The following is a 17,380-nucleotide window of genomic DNA, read 5'->3' on the forward strand; positions in this document are numbered from 1 at the left end:
TTATTTATTTATTTATTTTTTTTTTTACCTTTTTTCCTTTAATTGTATCCAACTAAAACTTTTATCAAACATTACAACCATTCTAATGATTTCGACTCACAGTGTTTGAATTGAATTGTTTCAGTTGTTGGTAATAAAAGCAACTCTTTAAAATAGCCCGCATCAGCAGCGGAGAAGATCAAACAGCGAACCAATCTCCAATAATTATATCATGCACGATAGATCTTGATGACATGCCATTTACGAGCTTCTGCAAAGGTGCGTGCAGTGCGCGCGAAGCAACTTCACAAAGTGCGCACTAGGCAAACTCACCGATACGGGCTTGTCACATTTCTGCGTGCTCTGGTGCGTGTCCCGGGGTGAGCCCACTTGAAAGAAAGCGCATAACGTTACCAACCATCGTAGTCCCGAGTGACAGTTCATTTCGAGATGAGAGGGCACAGGACACCTCACGCTTCCCTCGGCTCCGTTACCTCTGTTGTTTAAAAGTTGTTCCTGGCTTCACAGCACAAATAAAATGTTTTCCGCCGGTGATGATTATGGGCTCACATTTGCCGTCTCGAAAGGAAAGCATTCTGCCCCTCCGCCATTCTCTTGTCCCAGACTTTCAAAGGGATCCGCGTTGTCTCCTGCCTCCCTCTCTTTCTCTCTTTCGTTCTCTCTCACTCTCTCCAGCTGCCCAGTTGTGGAGAGCACAAACTCTACACTGCGCCCCTCAAGTTCCCAGTTTAACTGAGAACGTGAACGCCTTGAATGTTCCCCCTCTGCTTGTTAAGAGGAGGGGAGAACAGGTTCTTTCGGAGGACGAGAGTTTAACATTTCGACGGTCATGGAACAGAGCACAAAGAGCAAAAAATACACTGGCCATTAGATGGATGATGACTTTTAATTAGATGTATTAAGACTGTAAAAATACGGTTAAATTTACTGTAAAACTGAGATATAGTGCTATAATGTTTAGTAGCTCTGTATAATGTTTAGTAGGCCTACTTTAATGTTACTACATATAAATTTATCCTGAAAAATATAGCCTACTAATAACCACTGTAATATTACAGGTGGCACCGTAAATGATCATACCACATGATGAACAATTACTAAAAATGTATAGGCAGAGCACAGTGTTATTCACACAAAAACACCATAGTGGCAAACCACAGGACAGTGCATAATGCAATAAGTATTAACTAAACAACATAAAGTGTAACATAGATGTACTGATTTAAAAAAGAAAAAAGTATTTTGACGAATAGAATGTGATGTGTCCTGCATCTAAATTATAACTTATATTTTTTTTCAAACTGTAAATGTGCATGTATTATCTTGCTGAACATAGTTTTTAACTGTAAAATATATTTTAAGTCATACGTTTTTAGTTCCATAAAATTTTACAGGAAAATTGCATGGCCATTTTATCCATAAAAGTAATTGATCACTATGTTAAGGTAACTTCCAGTTATAGCTATAAAGGCTAAATTGTTTTTCTAATTGAATGGAAAACATTTTACATCTATTTTAGGGAGTCAAAATGTACTGTAAATGTGCATGTATTATCTTGCTGAACATAGTTTTTAACTGTAAAATATATTTTAAGTCATACGTTTTTAGTTCCATAAAATTTTACAGGAAAATTGCATGGCCATTTTATCCATAAAAGTAATTGATCACTATGTTAAGGTAACTTCCAGTTATAGCTATATAGGCTAAATTGTTTTTCTAATTAAATGGAAAACATTTTACATCTATTTTAGGGAGTCAAAATAATCCGACAGTCAACAGCAGTTCCTATAAAAAAAACTTTTTTCCTTTGATTTTTCCACACAGTACAAACTGATGCTTTCTGCATGAATTTGTTTGTTGTTTTTGTAAAAATGTGAAGCATTCTGTAGCCTATAGAAGGCATGCCATCGGGTCTTTTAACGCTTAAATATTTCATTTCTGGCATATTGTACCTTTTACCCTCAATTCATCACTGTCACCGTCTATTTGACAGTAATGCGTCGTGACCATTGACTCTAATCATTTTTGCATTGACGTGTTCTTGATCGCAGGCACAGCTATGATTAATGAATCTAAGCATTGTAGGAAGTAATGCCTGCAAAAATATATTTTAAGTTTGTTTTTCATTCCAGGTCTCGTTAAGGATGTGTAATTCTGGCCAGTACCACTGAAGAATGAATGGCGGTGCTGAAAGCCAGTTGTCATTTTTCCGCAGTGCCAGCTCTGGTGCCGTGACCCGTGTTATTGTCCGAGTGGAGGGCCGAGTGACAGTGTCAAGTAGTGGGCAATTAATCATAGGGATCCTTCAAAACGAGTGCTACATAGAGGTCCGCTGGTGACAGCAGAAAGGGTCAACACAAGAGCCCCTTTGTGTTTCCATCATGTCTCGTTCTCCAGACTCTCCACAGGTCTTGCATGAGGCTCCAACGCGGGCGTACTTGCTCTTACCTACTGTATATTTTCTGTCGGCTCAGTGATTACACCACACTGATTACAGCCTTATATTTGTTTATGTGAGTGCGAGCCTGCTCAACAAGGCCTTGATGATGTGCAGTGTCAGTAAGTTTTAAAGCAGCACGTTTCAATCACAAGTGTTGATGAACGATTAAATTATATATCTGGTTACAGTTTAATGAATGGCTCAAGCTAAAATGCCCTTCCTCGCAGTTTCCCCTGCGTGCTGTAGTATAGTAAGAGATTCACCGAGAATCAGTTTTCAGTCTGAATGATAGATAATCCGGTGTAATTGTGTTATTCTACGGCTCATTGACCGTATGTGCTGTTTAGCGGGTTTATTTGACTGTTATGGAGATCCCACATCTGCCTTCTCTCATTATGTGTGTTCGGTTATTGAGGGCTTTTCCCTTCGTGCTTGTCTTCTGTTTCACCTGTGTGCCACCTGCAGATGCACTTACCTGTTGAAACCATGCCTTGCAAGATTTCGGGGTCTGAGGATGATTTTCACATTCTTGGCTGGTGAGTGCGCAAAGCTTGTGACAGAATAGGCCTAGGCCTATTCCTGGATCTGCTCCAGAACTTGAAGCACATATAGCCTATATATATTGTGCACTCGAATAGTGGAAATAAAACAGTTGAAAGTTAATGTTCTGATTGTTTCTTTAATGGATGCCTTGGGACGCACGCTCAAGAGCTTGTATGTGTTTTTTCTTAAAGGGCGCAGATATGGTCGCACTGTCATAGTCCGTATCTGCATTCATTCACCTCATCGTCAGACTGAATCCTTCAGTTAGACGTTCAACCAAACAAACACCTTGACAGACCAGTCTGTGCTCTCATATGCCGTCAAGCTGCTTTTGAGATGGAGTGGGTAATGTCTTTCACCTCAAGGTTCCTCAAAACGCGTGTTTTTGTGTTCCTGAGACCGAGAACTGACACTTTGACGTTTCACAGCGCACTCCCAAATGAGCTCATGATTCATGATAGAATCAAGATGAAATCTCTCCAAATATATTTAAAGGTTTTTTGTTTTACTTGCTTTGTTAAAGAGGACAATTTTTTTTTTGAGCTTGTGCTCTTTTTTGTGCACTACAGGCTTTGTCCATACCTGTGACAGTTTAACTTGTTTATCTTTAAAACGGCGCCCTCTATTGCCCATTCACAGTATTACAAGAGGATGTGAGAGCCGACTAAAGTCATTGTGCTGCTCTCGGTAACCTAAGACGAAGTCAAACAAAAGGGAAAGTTCCCAGTGAGAGGAGTGAAAATTAAACCGTGCAGATGTTTGCTCATCCTGACATCCTGGCATGATACAATACTGTAGTCAGTGGTAATCAAAGTTTCAAATAACTTTTAAATTGTCCCCTAACCCCAAAATAATACAGCTTTTTTGTAAATACTGAAGGTATTGTTGTGGGTTATGGTGCTCTGGATTTCCTAAGATAGTTTGGGGCAAAGAGGTCCTCATAGAAGGTGGTTTCAAGTGTCATTCAGGGGTCAGTAGACCATGAGTCGAATGAACTAGTAATAAACCAGCCTGTGGAAAAAATGTGCACTTAAATGGGTTTAAGATTTCACAACCTTCATGCCAAAACATGAAGAACTTGTGTAGTTTTGACAGCAAAGTGTAGCAAACTACAAAAACAATAAAGGAGAATGACTCTTTTACGACTGCTCGAATCATCTGTTGTGCGGCACTTTCCTGGCATGTGCTCACACGCAGACAAAGACTTTCAGGATATCTCATGAATCAGTATGAGAGAGATGGAGAGAAGGAGTGAAAGTGAGAGGTGGGGGGAGGTGGAGAGATTCAGATGATGATAAGATTGGAAGGCGACAGACGGATGGTTGTTCGCGTTCTGTGAGACTGATGGAATTTCTTACAGATCGAATTCGACAGTGTTGCTGCTTCCAGGGAATATCGGAAACTGAGGATGGAATTGTTTAGCTTCGTTTGTTTGATGTTGAAAAAGGCTTAACTGGCTTGTTAGTGTATGTATGCAGGAGAGAGAGCGGAAAAAGAGCGTTTCTGTGCACATTTCGGTGTTCATAACCTCAGAAGACACTGAACAATCACATCAAAGAGCTTGCAAACAAAGGCTTCCCATAATGCAACCCTGCTTTCTTTTTAGATCAGAGATTATATGTGTAATTGCTTGATGATCTGTGGGGGACCCCTGCTATGGCTTCATCTGTTACTGGGGTCTCTCGGTGTTACAGTCTGAATAGACTGAATAACGGCATCTTTTCATGACGCAACTGTACAATGAGATCCAAAAGGACTACTGGTTAAAGATTGTGGTGGTTTAATATAGTGAGACCTGGAAGTCTGGATTTGAACAAAAGAAATCATAATATTATGGAAATAACAATCTGGCCATCATTGTCAGGCAGCAGTTCATTCACATTCACCACAAATCGGCTTATCTTTGTCCAAGAGATGCTCACGCATAGCAAACTGGCAACAGGGATCCAGAATTTCCCACAGAGACAGAGGTACTCCGTACTGAAGCCGGTGTAAATCACATATTCTCCAACCGTGTAATTATAGGGTTTGCAAGAGCACTTAATCTGACCAAAGCAGGCAAACATTTATTGTCATAAATTTGCCAATCACAATGTTCTGACACACCGTTAGATGTAGTGTATCATCTTCTGTTTAAAATGTACTTATGTGTGTGCGTTTGAGACAGAAATGGGTGGGGGGTGGCCAGAGAACTGCCTAAGAAAATACAGAGAGGCCTGTTTCCTGGCTGCATTACTGCGTACTGTGTGGGGTTTTATGAGTGGTGAAATCTTAACCATGTTTATCTAGCATTTTTCCAGTATTCTTAAAGAACATCTTAGTTCCTTGACCTGGATTACTTGTCAGATTTTGAAATGTTTTGGCATTGGGTGGATGCTGTTTGTGTACTTGGTTAACAAGGAAGCCTAGTCTTTTTAAATCAATAATGAATACATTTAGATATTATTTTTTATGAATGCTGTTCTCAGTGGACAATCTTCAAATACTAAAATGTAAAAAAAAATTATTATTATTATTATTAATCCAGGTAATTACTTACAGAACATCATCTTGTCTGCAAAGTTTTGTACCTTATGTAATAAAGGCACAAAAATCTTTCTGTTTTACAAAGTTTTATTTAAAAAATGCATAAATATGTGTAAAAATCTAATCAAAATAGACCTACAATTTATCATTATTTTTTATTATTAACAAATATTCTTATTTGTAAAATTATTTTTACATAAAATATTTGAAATATTCTTGTAAAACAGAGACAGAATTTTTTTACTTTTGTTAAAGGAGGTGAAAGGGCTAAAAACTAACATTCGGTTCCATCTATTACTTTCAAATGGTTAAAAAAAATGTATCAAACGATCAAATCTGTCTTTTTCCACATCTCTTTTGACGTGTTTTACAAAACAATCTCTTTAGATCGTATGTTGATATGAAGACATCTCTAGAAGTCTTGCAAAAAAAGATGGTTAGCTGATTGTTAGCTTTCTCATGCTGGTACTTTTAAATGTTTTTGTGTGTCCATGCTGTGCTTTGAGGTTGTGCTGATTATTTCTGTCTCAGAAATCATAGATAAATCAGCGGGCCAGCGGGCCATGGGAGAGAGATGTGGACTGCTTCCCCAGTCTGTCAAGTGGACAGAATTGCAATGCCATTTTTCAAAACTCGCAGAAGTGCATTACAAGTTCTGTCAAACTATCACTTTCTTGTAATGTCCTTCATGAAGTAGGCTACTTCACCGGATAAATAAAAGTCAAATAAATATCTTGTCCAGCATTTTATGTTTTACATAAATGACTGAAAGGGGAGACCAAAACAAATCCAATGACCTAAAGCTCTCCAGGGAGACTATAAGTGCAAGTCATTTTCTCAGGAGGGGAAAAAAATGATCTGCTTTCCTTTTCCATGAAAGACTCTGCACTCCCTGACACCACAGTCGTGCTGCTTTCCGCTACAGTTTGTTTTCATCCAGTGCTGTCAGTAAACAGCACAATCAGATCCTGTCTTTTCTTGTTCTGCTGCATGTTTTCAATTTCAGCTCACAAACTGTTGTTGCTCTCTGGCTCAACCCAGAAGCAAATAGAAGCTGTCAGTAGAGACATGATAAAGCCTAGGAAACATCCCACCCACCTATTCCTTCAAAGATCCTACAACCCCTCTTCTCAATGAATGGCACATAACCGGGGAAAAAAAAACAGTGTGAGTGTGGGCGCTTCCAGGAAAAGATCAGCTCTCATTTTCTACTTCTCCTGCTGGTTCTGAGCATGTGTCTGAGCTTTTACTGTAATCTACAGTACGCGTAGGAAAAGGAAATGCTGTTATGCTGTTTTCATTTTGTGAATTGTTTATTGTCCTGCCAGCGGCCTTGACCTGACGGGCCACATGTTTGTGCACATGCATTTCACACAGTTTGTATGGAAGAAATTATGCAAGTATGTGTATTTCTGTGTGAGACATGAATGAATCATTCACATCACTTTTCTAGGCACGAAGAGTAGTGTTGAAATCATGATCATATTGGAAAAAAACAGTGTGAGTGTGGGCGCTTCCAGGAAAAGATCAGCTCTCATTTTCTGCTTCTCCTGCTGGTTCTGAGCATGTGTCTGAGCTTTTACTGTAATCTACAGTACGCGTAGGAAAAGGAAATGCTGTTATGCTGTTTTCATTTTGTGAATTGTTTATTGTCCTGCCAGCGGCCTTGACCTGACGGGCCACATGTTTGTGCACACGCATTTCACACAGTTTGTATGGAAGAAATTATGCAAGTATGTGTATTTCTGTGTGAGACATGAATGAATCATTCACATCACTTTTCTAGGCACGAAGAGTAGTGTTGAAATCATGATCATATTCAGAATAAAATCATTAATCAATAACTTTGATGATGAGGTGGATGATAGAATGCGCACTTGTAGTCTACTTAAAATCTTAAAAGAATACATTAAAAAACATAAAATGTCAAATTAAAAGTTTTACTTTAAAGTCCACTTTGATTGTTAATTAATTGTTACAGTATTAAAATGCATTTATTATGCACTAATTCAGTATTATATTTAAAGTTACTATATTTTAAATGAACTAAATTGCGACTTCATGATTACAAAAGTGTAATTACAAATATATTTAAGCATGTGACATACAAATACAAAAGTACATTTTAGTTGACCATAAATGCTTGTCAGACATTCAACAATATACCTTAACCATTTTTCAAAGACAATAAAAGTAATTATGAAATTATGTATAATATAAGTGGATCAAAAATGCACTCCTAAGTTCAGCTAATTGAAAGTATAATATATTTTCCTTTTATTATAAAGAACATGCAGTTAAGTGTCTGAAAACATTACATTCAGAAGTATATTATTTCTGTAATGCGTATGTGAAAGTATGCTAAAGTGTTCTTGTTTTTCACAAAGGGTTTGCATTTTTGAGAAGTTTCAGCGAGACTCGGTTTCACTGGGCCGGACCCCCTACTAAAGCCTGTAGGGGTTTGTTTTAAATGCGTGGGCAAAAGTGAAGGACTCTGTTTGCCTAAAACACACACCACTCAACAGGGGGTTAAAAACACAGCAAGGCCCGTATGCAGACAGCTTGATTAATGTCTGCGCTCACAGTCCAGGCAGATTCGTGTGCCATCAGAGATAATTCCTCCTAAATCAATCTCAGATAGTTGCAGATTTGCCGGTGTTGAGTCACGTCATATCTTAGATGCTGTACGTGATAGCGCCGTTTCCCTCAACTTGATTTAAATGAGATGAGTGCCTTATGCTCAGACATAATAAAAAACAATCATGCCGTGTGATGCATTCCCTCAATTTTTTTCCACTCCGCTGTCAAACACAGATTCCATACACATGGAGACATGTTATGAAACACTTTTATTTGTTTCTGTTTGTAGGACTCCCTTCTCAGGACAAGCAACGGCCGATTAGAGCATCATCATGTTCTCCTATCATCATTTGTCGGGTCTAAATGATGCATGGATGGATGAGAAGCATGCCAGTAATCTGATTCTCTTATTCAGAATGAGATCACAGCTAAATCATAATGTGTCGTTAAGTTAAATAAATGTTTCTTTTTTTAAAGAACAAAGAGAATTCTAAGAATGTTTTTTAAAAGAATTAAGTAAATGTAACCATATTACGGTTTTTTATATTACCCATAAAACCACAAGATAATTAAATGTAGCATGTTATTGTAAAAATTGTCAAACCAATAGTTTTTCTTTTTAATCTAAAAATGTATATGAAATGCTTTAACCAAACTGTTTTTTAACCAAACCCCATAATTTGATGTATTTCCAAGTAAAACAGGATATTCAATGAGAAAAGTGTAGTAAGGCACTTGATTATATCCATGAAATTGATCGGCTTGTGAAAAGTGGGCACTATATACTGGATTAAAGCTAAACAAGTTTTTCTTTCTTTTTTAATGATTACAAAGGTAAACTTGAATCTTTCTGATGACATGATGCAACACTGACTTGTGCACAATAGGAAATGTGCTTTAAAAAAGCTAGAGAAAAAAAAAGCTAATGTTAATCCAAAAAAATTAATGGCTTCTGAGAATGAAAAGGTGTGGTTGCTAAAATATATAAATACATATAAGTATATGTGTGTGTGTGTGTGTGTGGGTGTATATATATATATATATATATATATATATATATATATATACATACACATATATATGTTCACAGATTCACAGACATTTTTAATATTTCACAAATTCCATCTTTGTTTTAGCCCAACTACTAATAGTCTATTAACACTGTGTTTTATCACATGGTGAATTTTGGCAGATTTGTGACTGAATTCTGGACAGTTATATATATATATATTAAAAACCTTGACAATATAATATAATGTTCCAGTTTGTAATTGTATTCATCTTGTCTTTTTGTTTTTCATCAGATAGCCAGTCAACTGCTTCAGTGTGTTTGGAGACAGAACTTCTGTTTTGAAGATGCAGGACTCAGACAGTAAATGAGCCGCGGTGTAGGTAATTGGGAAAATAATCCCCCTTGAGCTGCAACAGTGTTTTTTTTATTTATTTATTAAGTGGAAACAATTTCATAGCCTGACCACCACATACCATTCAAGAGGAGGAAAGAAAGAGATGAAAAATTGCAATAATCCCTTCTTTCCTGTTTATCCTGGCTCAGTATGATGGAATGTGATACTCTGATAAAACAAGGAACCAATGTTTGATGCAGATAAAAAGGGTTTTTAACGTCATGACGGACCCTTAGAAGTTATAAATTAAAGTGGGAAAAACTGTGTTCTTGCATGTATGAAATGTGGTGTTAACCTAAAACAGCACTATAATTTGTATGGGGACTGAGAGCTAAAAAGCAGAGCACTTTAATCAATGTTTCGCCAAAAAAAAAACACTAGTTAATTTGTCTTGCGAAACTTGTGAAAATATGAAAGATCCCATCCATGCATACTCATGCACTTTATATAAATGATCAATTAAGCCTAACTCTATAAGAAATCACAGAGGTTCCTGTTCTTTTCCAGTTCTGTTCGATTTTTTTTCTGATCACCAAACAGCTATGAAAGCAAAAGAGCAGACCTGCCCTTCAATCAGTGCTCAGAGTCTGCTGGGGCTTTGTTCAGGGGATTTTGCACATGGTTAATTAGATTAGATTAGCACAGATTCCTCTGTTATTCACATTAATAAGCTTGTCTGTGTGGGTGTTTATAAATGTGTATGTGTGTGTGAGAGAGGGACTCTTAGTGTTTTCCATGGCAGGGGCCAGACAGACCCCCAGGCTCAAGTCTCTCCTGACAGAGCCTGTGATTTATCATCTAGTAAGACCCTTGTTTCAAATCCACACACACACAGAGACCGATCAACTAAGTTCTCATGTGGTTAACCACTCCTCAAAGAGACAAATCTCTCAATAATGTCTGAACTCCCTTACGTAGTGTGGAAGGCGCTGTCCCTCCAAAAAATTCAGTTTATGCTGAAACATAATACCACAGTAAGTAGGAGAGCCATACATCTATTTTTAATTTATATTTTTAAGGGGCACCTCATTTGTAATTTTAAAAATGGGTTTACTGTTGCTTTTGATCAATGTAATGCATCCTTGCTTGAATAAAAGTATGAATTTCTTTCCTTCAAAACAAAACAAAATACAACAAATCGGACCCCAAACTTTTAAATAGTACACTGAAAATAATTACTTGAAGGATTTACTTGATACAATCAAGTATCAAGATTTACTTAATAAAATCAACACATTTTAAGTAAATTTTACTGCTCTGCACAATTTACCTGTTATTGTCAAATAAAATCTACATACTGTTGTACTTAACATTCATTAAAAAGTAAATATTACAAAATTATTCAATTTCACATGTAGAATTAAGTAAAATTTGCTTACCTAAGTTAAGTAAAATGAACAAAGAAAATAAGTAACTTTAGCTCGGCCATTAAAAGTTTGAGTAATTTTTACTTAGTCAGAGCTCAATGGGCAATACTTTGACTCAATATAGCACTGAATTAAACCATTCTTTTAAAGTGTATGTTTTACTCAGAAACGTCTAAGTAAATAATACTATAGATGTCATGTAGACACCATATCTACATAGTTAGTCATGCGGCAGTCACCTGAACACAGAGCCTGCAATACTTGGTACACAATGACGGTAACATGTGGATCGTTTTTGAGAATGTCATTTTGAATAGAAAATGAACTCCAGATGTAACAAAATTGCAAGTTACTAAACCTAACAACAAAAGCAATGATACAACAGTGTAAATACAGCTGGAAAACAGCAAAAAGTCAACCTTATTAATTATTCATGCCCGAATGCATGATGTGAACACCAGTATCAGAAAAGTTGAGTAGGTTTTACTTAATTTTATAAAGTTGATATTTGTATTTTAATGGGCAAATGAGGCTAATTTACATTTGGAGACTGTAATTTTACACAACAAACCATCAAATTTATAGTGCATGAGACTTTGGGGAATCAGCTCCTGTGGATGACAAATGTCAACATTTGTTTTCCCATCAGCGCTGGGGCAAGTATCGGCTGAGAGAGCTCTCTGTCACAGCCCTCACACTTCCACAGCTCTCAGGGGGTCAGCAGAGCGTGGAACTGACCACCCTCAGCAGCCTCTGAACGACAGTAAATCAGGCCTTCATGAAGCAGCTGCTGCACTTTTCAGGTTCAGGGGAGGAGGAGGAGTATCAGATGAGGGGGAAATGAGAGGAGAGATGAGAGAGGAGAATTTAGTGTGTGGGTGGATTGCGGTCTGAGGTTGATTTGAAGCTCTCCCAGGTTGCCTCCGATCGCTGCTGTCTCCATAGTTACTTTTCTGTTTACGAGGCAGAGTTTTGTTTTTCTTTTCGATTTTCGTTGGTGACTTACTGCACACACGAGTCACATTTCAGAGGGCCCACAATTGATAAAAACGTATATTAAAGGACAGTCCACCCAAACAAAAGAAGATGTTTTGAAGTATTTTGGTAACCAAAAAGTTTTTAGTCCCATTGACTCACATAATATTTGTGTCTATACTATGGAAGTCAATGGGACCCAAAACCATTTGGTTGCCAACATTCTTCAAAATACATTATTTTGTGTTCTACAGAAGAAAAAAGTAATACAGTTTTGGATCGACACGAGGGGAGAGTAAATAATAACAGAATTTTCTTTTTTCTTAGCTGGACTATCCCTTTAATAAAATTCTTCAAATTAATGTATTCTTGGGCACCTGTTTGAAAACAGTCATAATTTAGCAATGAAACAGCTTGTTGCATTCTCATTTAAACCATGAGTTCTTACTTGAGCAAAGGAATTAGCGGCCAAAACTCAGAAGCTGAAGGAAAGAGAGCGTGAAACCGCAGATCATATGATATAGAGGGGAAAAAAAGTTGCCTGGCACAGGTAGCATCAGCTAAGCACGACAGGAAGTCCTCTACAGAGAAGCTAGTCATTAATCTGATGTGATACCTGCACTAGGCTGGCTGTGTTCCAAACCAAATATAAGTAGCGGCGGAGGGAATGCAGCCTATTTCCTCCAGCTTTGAATGAGCTTGTCTAATCAATATATGGGCTCTGTGTCACCAGGATGCAATTAGGGGGTGTTGAAGTTGTCACTTCTTGTCTTCGTTTAAAAACCACTCTTTAGAGGGCAGTTACTCCAATAGGCCTACACAGACTTGAACTTTGTGCTCTGTAAAGCTTTGGTGACCGTGATTTCACCAAGTACAACATGTTCCTGGATCAACATCCTTGTTGATCCTGGAACAACATTCCAATTAACCAATCAGAATTAAGGGATAACTTTTCAGGAAATATCTGTTTTAGGCTTACGATCAGGGTTAGAGGCTTCTACACCCTTGTTAATCAGCTATCATTTCACACTGATTTTAGGAATAAGTTATGGGTAGGGATTGGGTTTAGTCTATATTTTTGGACATTAATGTTGATCCAGGATCAACAAAAGATGTTGATCCAGGAACATGTCTTACTTGGCAAAATCACGGCGACCTTAAAGCTTTACCTAGCTTTAACCTGTTAGCTAAAAACATCATTACATATGAAGTATTTTTCATTTTATTTTTGGAGATGGTACTAATTCAGGATTTGCCATGGAAATGGAAACCTTCAGCTGAATTACAGGTCACAGATTTTGTCAGGGGTCAATAATTCTCACTGAATTTTTCCTGTATGAGGTGTACGAGAAGAAAACATATACTTTTTCATTATTAATTATTTTATTTATATATTATGCAAGCATAATATTTTATATTATAATTTTTATACAAATAGTTTCTAGTATATTAAAAATAGAAATAACTAATAATGAGTAATGCATTTTGTTTAATTTCAATTATTGGTTGTATGACTTTTCCCCAAATAACACAAAATGTCAAAGCTCTTTTCCATATTACAAAAATGCATAAATAAAAAATTTTTCTAGGGTTTTTTTTTTTTTGGATTTAGTTCTGACATGTTTTATCTCTTCGGTAAAGTTAAATTTTTCTAATGAATTCAAGTGTAGTTAATTATGTTTGGCTTTTTTATTGTCTTTTTTTTTTTTTTACTGCCTCACATATTTCAAAATACAGTTTTTCTCTCTAACATCTAACTTTGCACTGGCAACCATCTGGATTGGATAAGAATAAATGTTACGACGTGTCTCCATGTTGGTGATGGAAGACATGGCAAATAAATTAATAAAACATCACTTTGCTGACCACTCCTGCATTTCACGTTTGCTCCATAAATAGATTAAGTTACATTTGACTTCATTGGTTTTATTAAGTATCGCATACAGTTAATCATTTTGGCTTCCAGCAGTCCACATTCATCTTTCCTGTCCTTTATAAGGAGTCTGAGACCGCTGAATGTGGTTTTGTTCGTGTTGTTACACACTCACTGGCTTGTCTGGCAGTGACATACTGGACACTTATTGGCTTCATTGTTTATTATGGGAGTGTGGTCTCAGGGTTGCCAGGTTGGGCAGTATTTACGGTGCTTTGTGACCCATGCCGTGGCTTTGTGGATCGGTGGGGTGACAGAGAGGCCAAGGTCTGGTTCAGGTGAGGGTAGTGTTTCAGAATGACTCCCCTCTATTTACTCTCCCTATAGGATCCATGGGCCAATTCACCCACCAGCCTCCTTCAGCCCTACAGCTGTAAATGTCACCTGACTCCTGCCACACCAACACTTATTGACAGGCCTTTTATTTCTGCCGCTTTAACGATGTTGAGTGCTCTTGTTTCATTCCCTATGGCTTTAAAGGTACTAAACACCATTGCTCCCAATAATTCTCTCATATTGTTGAAGCAAGCTGGATGGTTATTGCTTTTAAACAACAGTTTGAAAGAATTGTTTGAATAAATGATTTGATGGCTTACTCACAAAGAAATCGAGATCTGCTTAGAGACCCAATTATTTTTAATGCATTGAAAGATTCTTTGGTGAATTTGACTGAACACTGAACTGATTGCAGCAGTAAAAGGGATAGTTTACCCAAAAATGAGATGACTTACGTTCTTCCAAATTTTGGCAACCAAACCATTTTGGTTTTCATTGACTTCCATTACATTTTTTGTCCATAAAAAATGGGAGCCAATACTGTGTGGCTGGTTGTTTCAATGATCCAAGTGAGTCTCAAGTTCACTGAACTAGACAAGTCTGATTCAATATGAATCAAAAACCCAGAGTAATATGAAATACTATATAGAATATAGAATATAGAAATCAAAAGGAAAGAAATCAAATGGACCCAGATAGTACAATTCAGGTCGTATGCAGTGTGGTTCAAAACAGAAACCCCATTCAGGAAGCTCTATATTAGAGCTAGATTAGCAGTTATTTGAGTAATGGGACAATAAAAAGAGAAGCGGGAGCAAGAGAATATGAAAGAGAGCAGTTTCTGTTGTTTTGTGACAGCAACGTATTTTAATCCAGTCTGCATAAACCAGAAAAGAGTAGTGAACAGCATGATTTATAAACTCAACGCTTACACTACTTCCCAACCACTGCATTCTGTGTTCCTCTTCCCTTTTCTCTCTCGCTCTTTCCCAATTTCTATTTATGAGAGGAAGATACTTCAGAGCTTTTTCTCAGCACTCAAAATTTGACACAAGAACAAAAACAAAATCCATTTGGTAGTTTTGGGATATTTAAAAAAATGCTGTAATACATGTTATAGTGTTCATTTAGTTTTTAAAATTGGCTTTAAAAGTCTTTATACAAACTTTAATACAACTTCTAATTAATACGACTTAAAACTTTATAAATCTAAATTAACTTAATACAAAATCAATATATATATATAGTGACAAGTATGGTGATCCATTTACCCATCCAAAGTGCACACACACAGCAGTGATCACACACAAACCGTGAACACACACCCGGAGCAGTGGGCAGCCATTTATGCTGCGGCACCCGGGGAGCAGTTGGGGGTTCAGTGCCTTGCTCAAGGGCACCTCAGTCATGGTATTGAAGGTGGGAGAGAGCGCTGTACATTCACTCCCCCCACCTACAATCCCTGCTGGTACGAGACTCGAACTCACAACCTTTGGGTTATGAGTCCGACTCTTTAACCATTAGGCCACGACTTCCCCTATATATACTGTATATATGAGATAGGGGTTGTCACAGGGGATTGTCATACATCAAACATAAAAGGAGTGCTTTCTTGTATGTCAGTAATAGTATTGTCATAGTGAAAGTATTGTGGCTGAATTTGTGTCATTTATGGTAAGCAAAAGCTAGATTGAGTCACTGCATCAAAATCTCAACTTCACCACATACTGTATGAGTGTTTGTCCACTCACTGTGGGTTGTTCTTGTGGTTCATGACTGTTATGGTGTGATAAACATCTTGATCTTTGACCCATCCTCCCAAGAAGCAGCTGTCATCTCTTACCATCAAAGAGCATTCTTTGAAGATGAGAAGGCACATCCTTAAGTTACTGCCTGGCTGAACCTTGAGTGCAGTGAGCTGACAAATCAAGGGATCTTGAGCAATACCTATAGTGATGTTCCCTCATGTGACCTTGTCATGCACACAACAAAATCAACAGGCTTCTGTAGAGTTCATGTATATTCAAGCAAGAAAATTATGGTTGGTGTTATTTAATCCTTTTTGAATGTTTACAGAAAATGTCCCCATGATGTCACTGTAATGCATGGGCTATGAAAACACATGGGTATTAAATTAATTAGGATCTTCAGTCTTCTTAGTCATAGAAACCTTATTGAAATAATGGTACATCAATAGCATTTACCCAGAAATCTCCTCAAAGGCCTGCGGAGATGTATGTTTGTTTTGTTATGCTATGAGAGCAAAACTGAATTCATGTCATAGTCTACTTGAGTAAAAGACAATTAATCCCTTTTTTTTAATTTTATGAACATTTCAGATCTTTAACTATCTTTTTTGTTTTGTTCAACATGTATTACAACAGCTTCATTGATGTGACGTGATGATATAATTAAATAATGACATTTAACATATTGCTATAGTTTACTTTGTAAAAAACATAGTAAACAATACATTTTTAAGATGTTTTCTGAGTACAATTTACATTGTCTTGCATTTGACTTGCATTCTCTAAAAAGTTTTTATTTTTTTCCCTGAAACAAAATAGAAAAAAAAAATGGTGCATGTATCACTCCTTCCATGCTATTTCTTTCTAAGGGGCCGTTTACAGACATATTTTTGAAAACAGGTTTCAAAGTGCAAGTTTTTGAAAACGGCACCGTTATCGTTTCTGTGAAAACACCATAGGATGTATAAAAACATGGACGTAGTGACGTCACCCGTAGATTTCTGAAGAGCGTTTTTGAAGCTCAAAGTGGGCGGAGCCGGCCGTCGCCATCTTGGCAGCGCGTCACTCCCGGATAATCGAAAATGGGCAAAGAGGCGGGAGCAGGGGGTGAAACCACGCCCACCTAGCTCGCCGGTGGGGACCGCATCGGCAATCCACCTGTCACTCAAGTGGCCACGCCCTTAATTATGCAGAACTTTAAGGCTTAATATAATTTAAACGGATGAGTTATAAAAAAAAGTCAGCAAAAAGCAAAAAATAGCTATATTGACCAAAATAATTTTTTGAACCAGGCTGTAAACATGTTTTTTTCTGCTGTAAAGTTGGGGATTTTAACATGGGGAGTCTATGGGATTGACTCCCTTTTGCAGCCAGTTGATGAATTACAGTTTAAGTCACTTCCTTGTTGGCTTCACGAGAGAGAGCGGGAGGTTGCCGCTTGGTAAACACCCAATACGGGAATCTTTGCGTCATGCGCATGCGTAGTACATGTTAGGTATGCAGACATGCGCAGTATGTGACGACTTTAAAGGCAAGCGCGAACAAACATACACAACAATGGAGGAGTACATGGTACTGTTGTTGCT

General features: G+C 37.4%; 1 protein-coding gene across 1 annotated transcript in view; it reads right to left on the reverse strand.

Annotated features, from left to right (window-relative positions):
• Positions 1-629, reverse strand: part of LOC107585868 (metalloprotease TIKI2) — a 68,893-nt gene extending 68,264 nt beyond the window's left edge. The window contains exon 1 of the mRNA XM_016273037.1: positions 313-629. Coding sequence (XP_016128523.1) covers positions 313-423 — 111 coding nt within the window. The 5' untranslated portion in view covers positions 424-629. The remainder of the gene's footprint in view (positions 1-312) is intronic.
• Between the last annotated feature and the right edge of the window lie 16,751 nt (positions 630-17,380).

This window comes from Sinocyclocheilus grahami, unplaced genomic scaffold, assembly GCF_001515645.1.
Source record: "Sinocyclocheilus grahami isolate Dianchi unplaced genomic scaffold, SAMN03320097.WGS_v1.1 scaffold75.1, whole genome shotgun sequence".
NCBI lineage: Eukaryota > Metazoa > Chordata > Actinopteri > Cypriniformes > Cyprinidae > Sinocyclocheilus > Sinocyclocheilus grahami.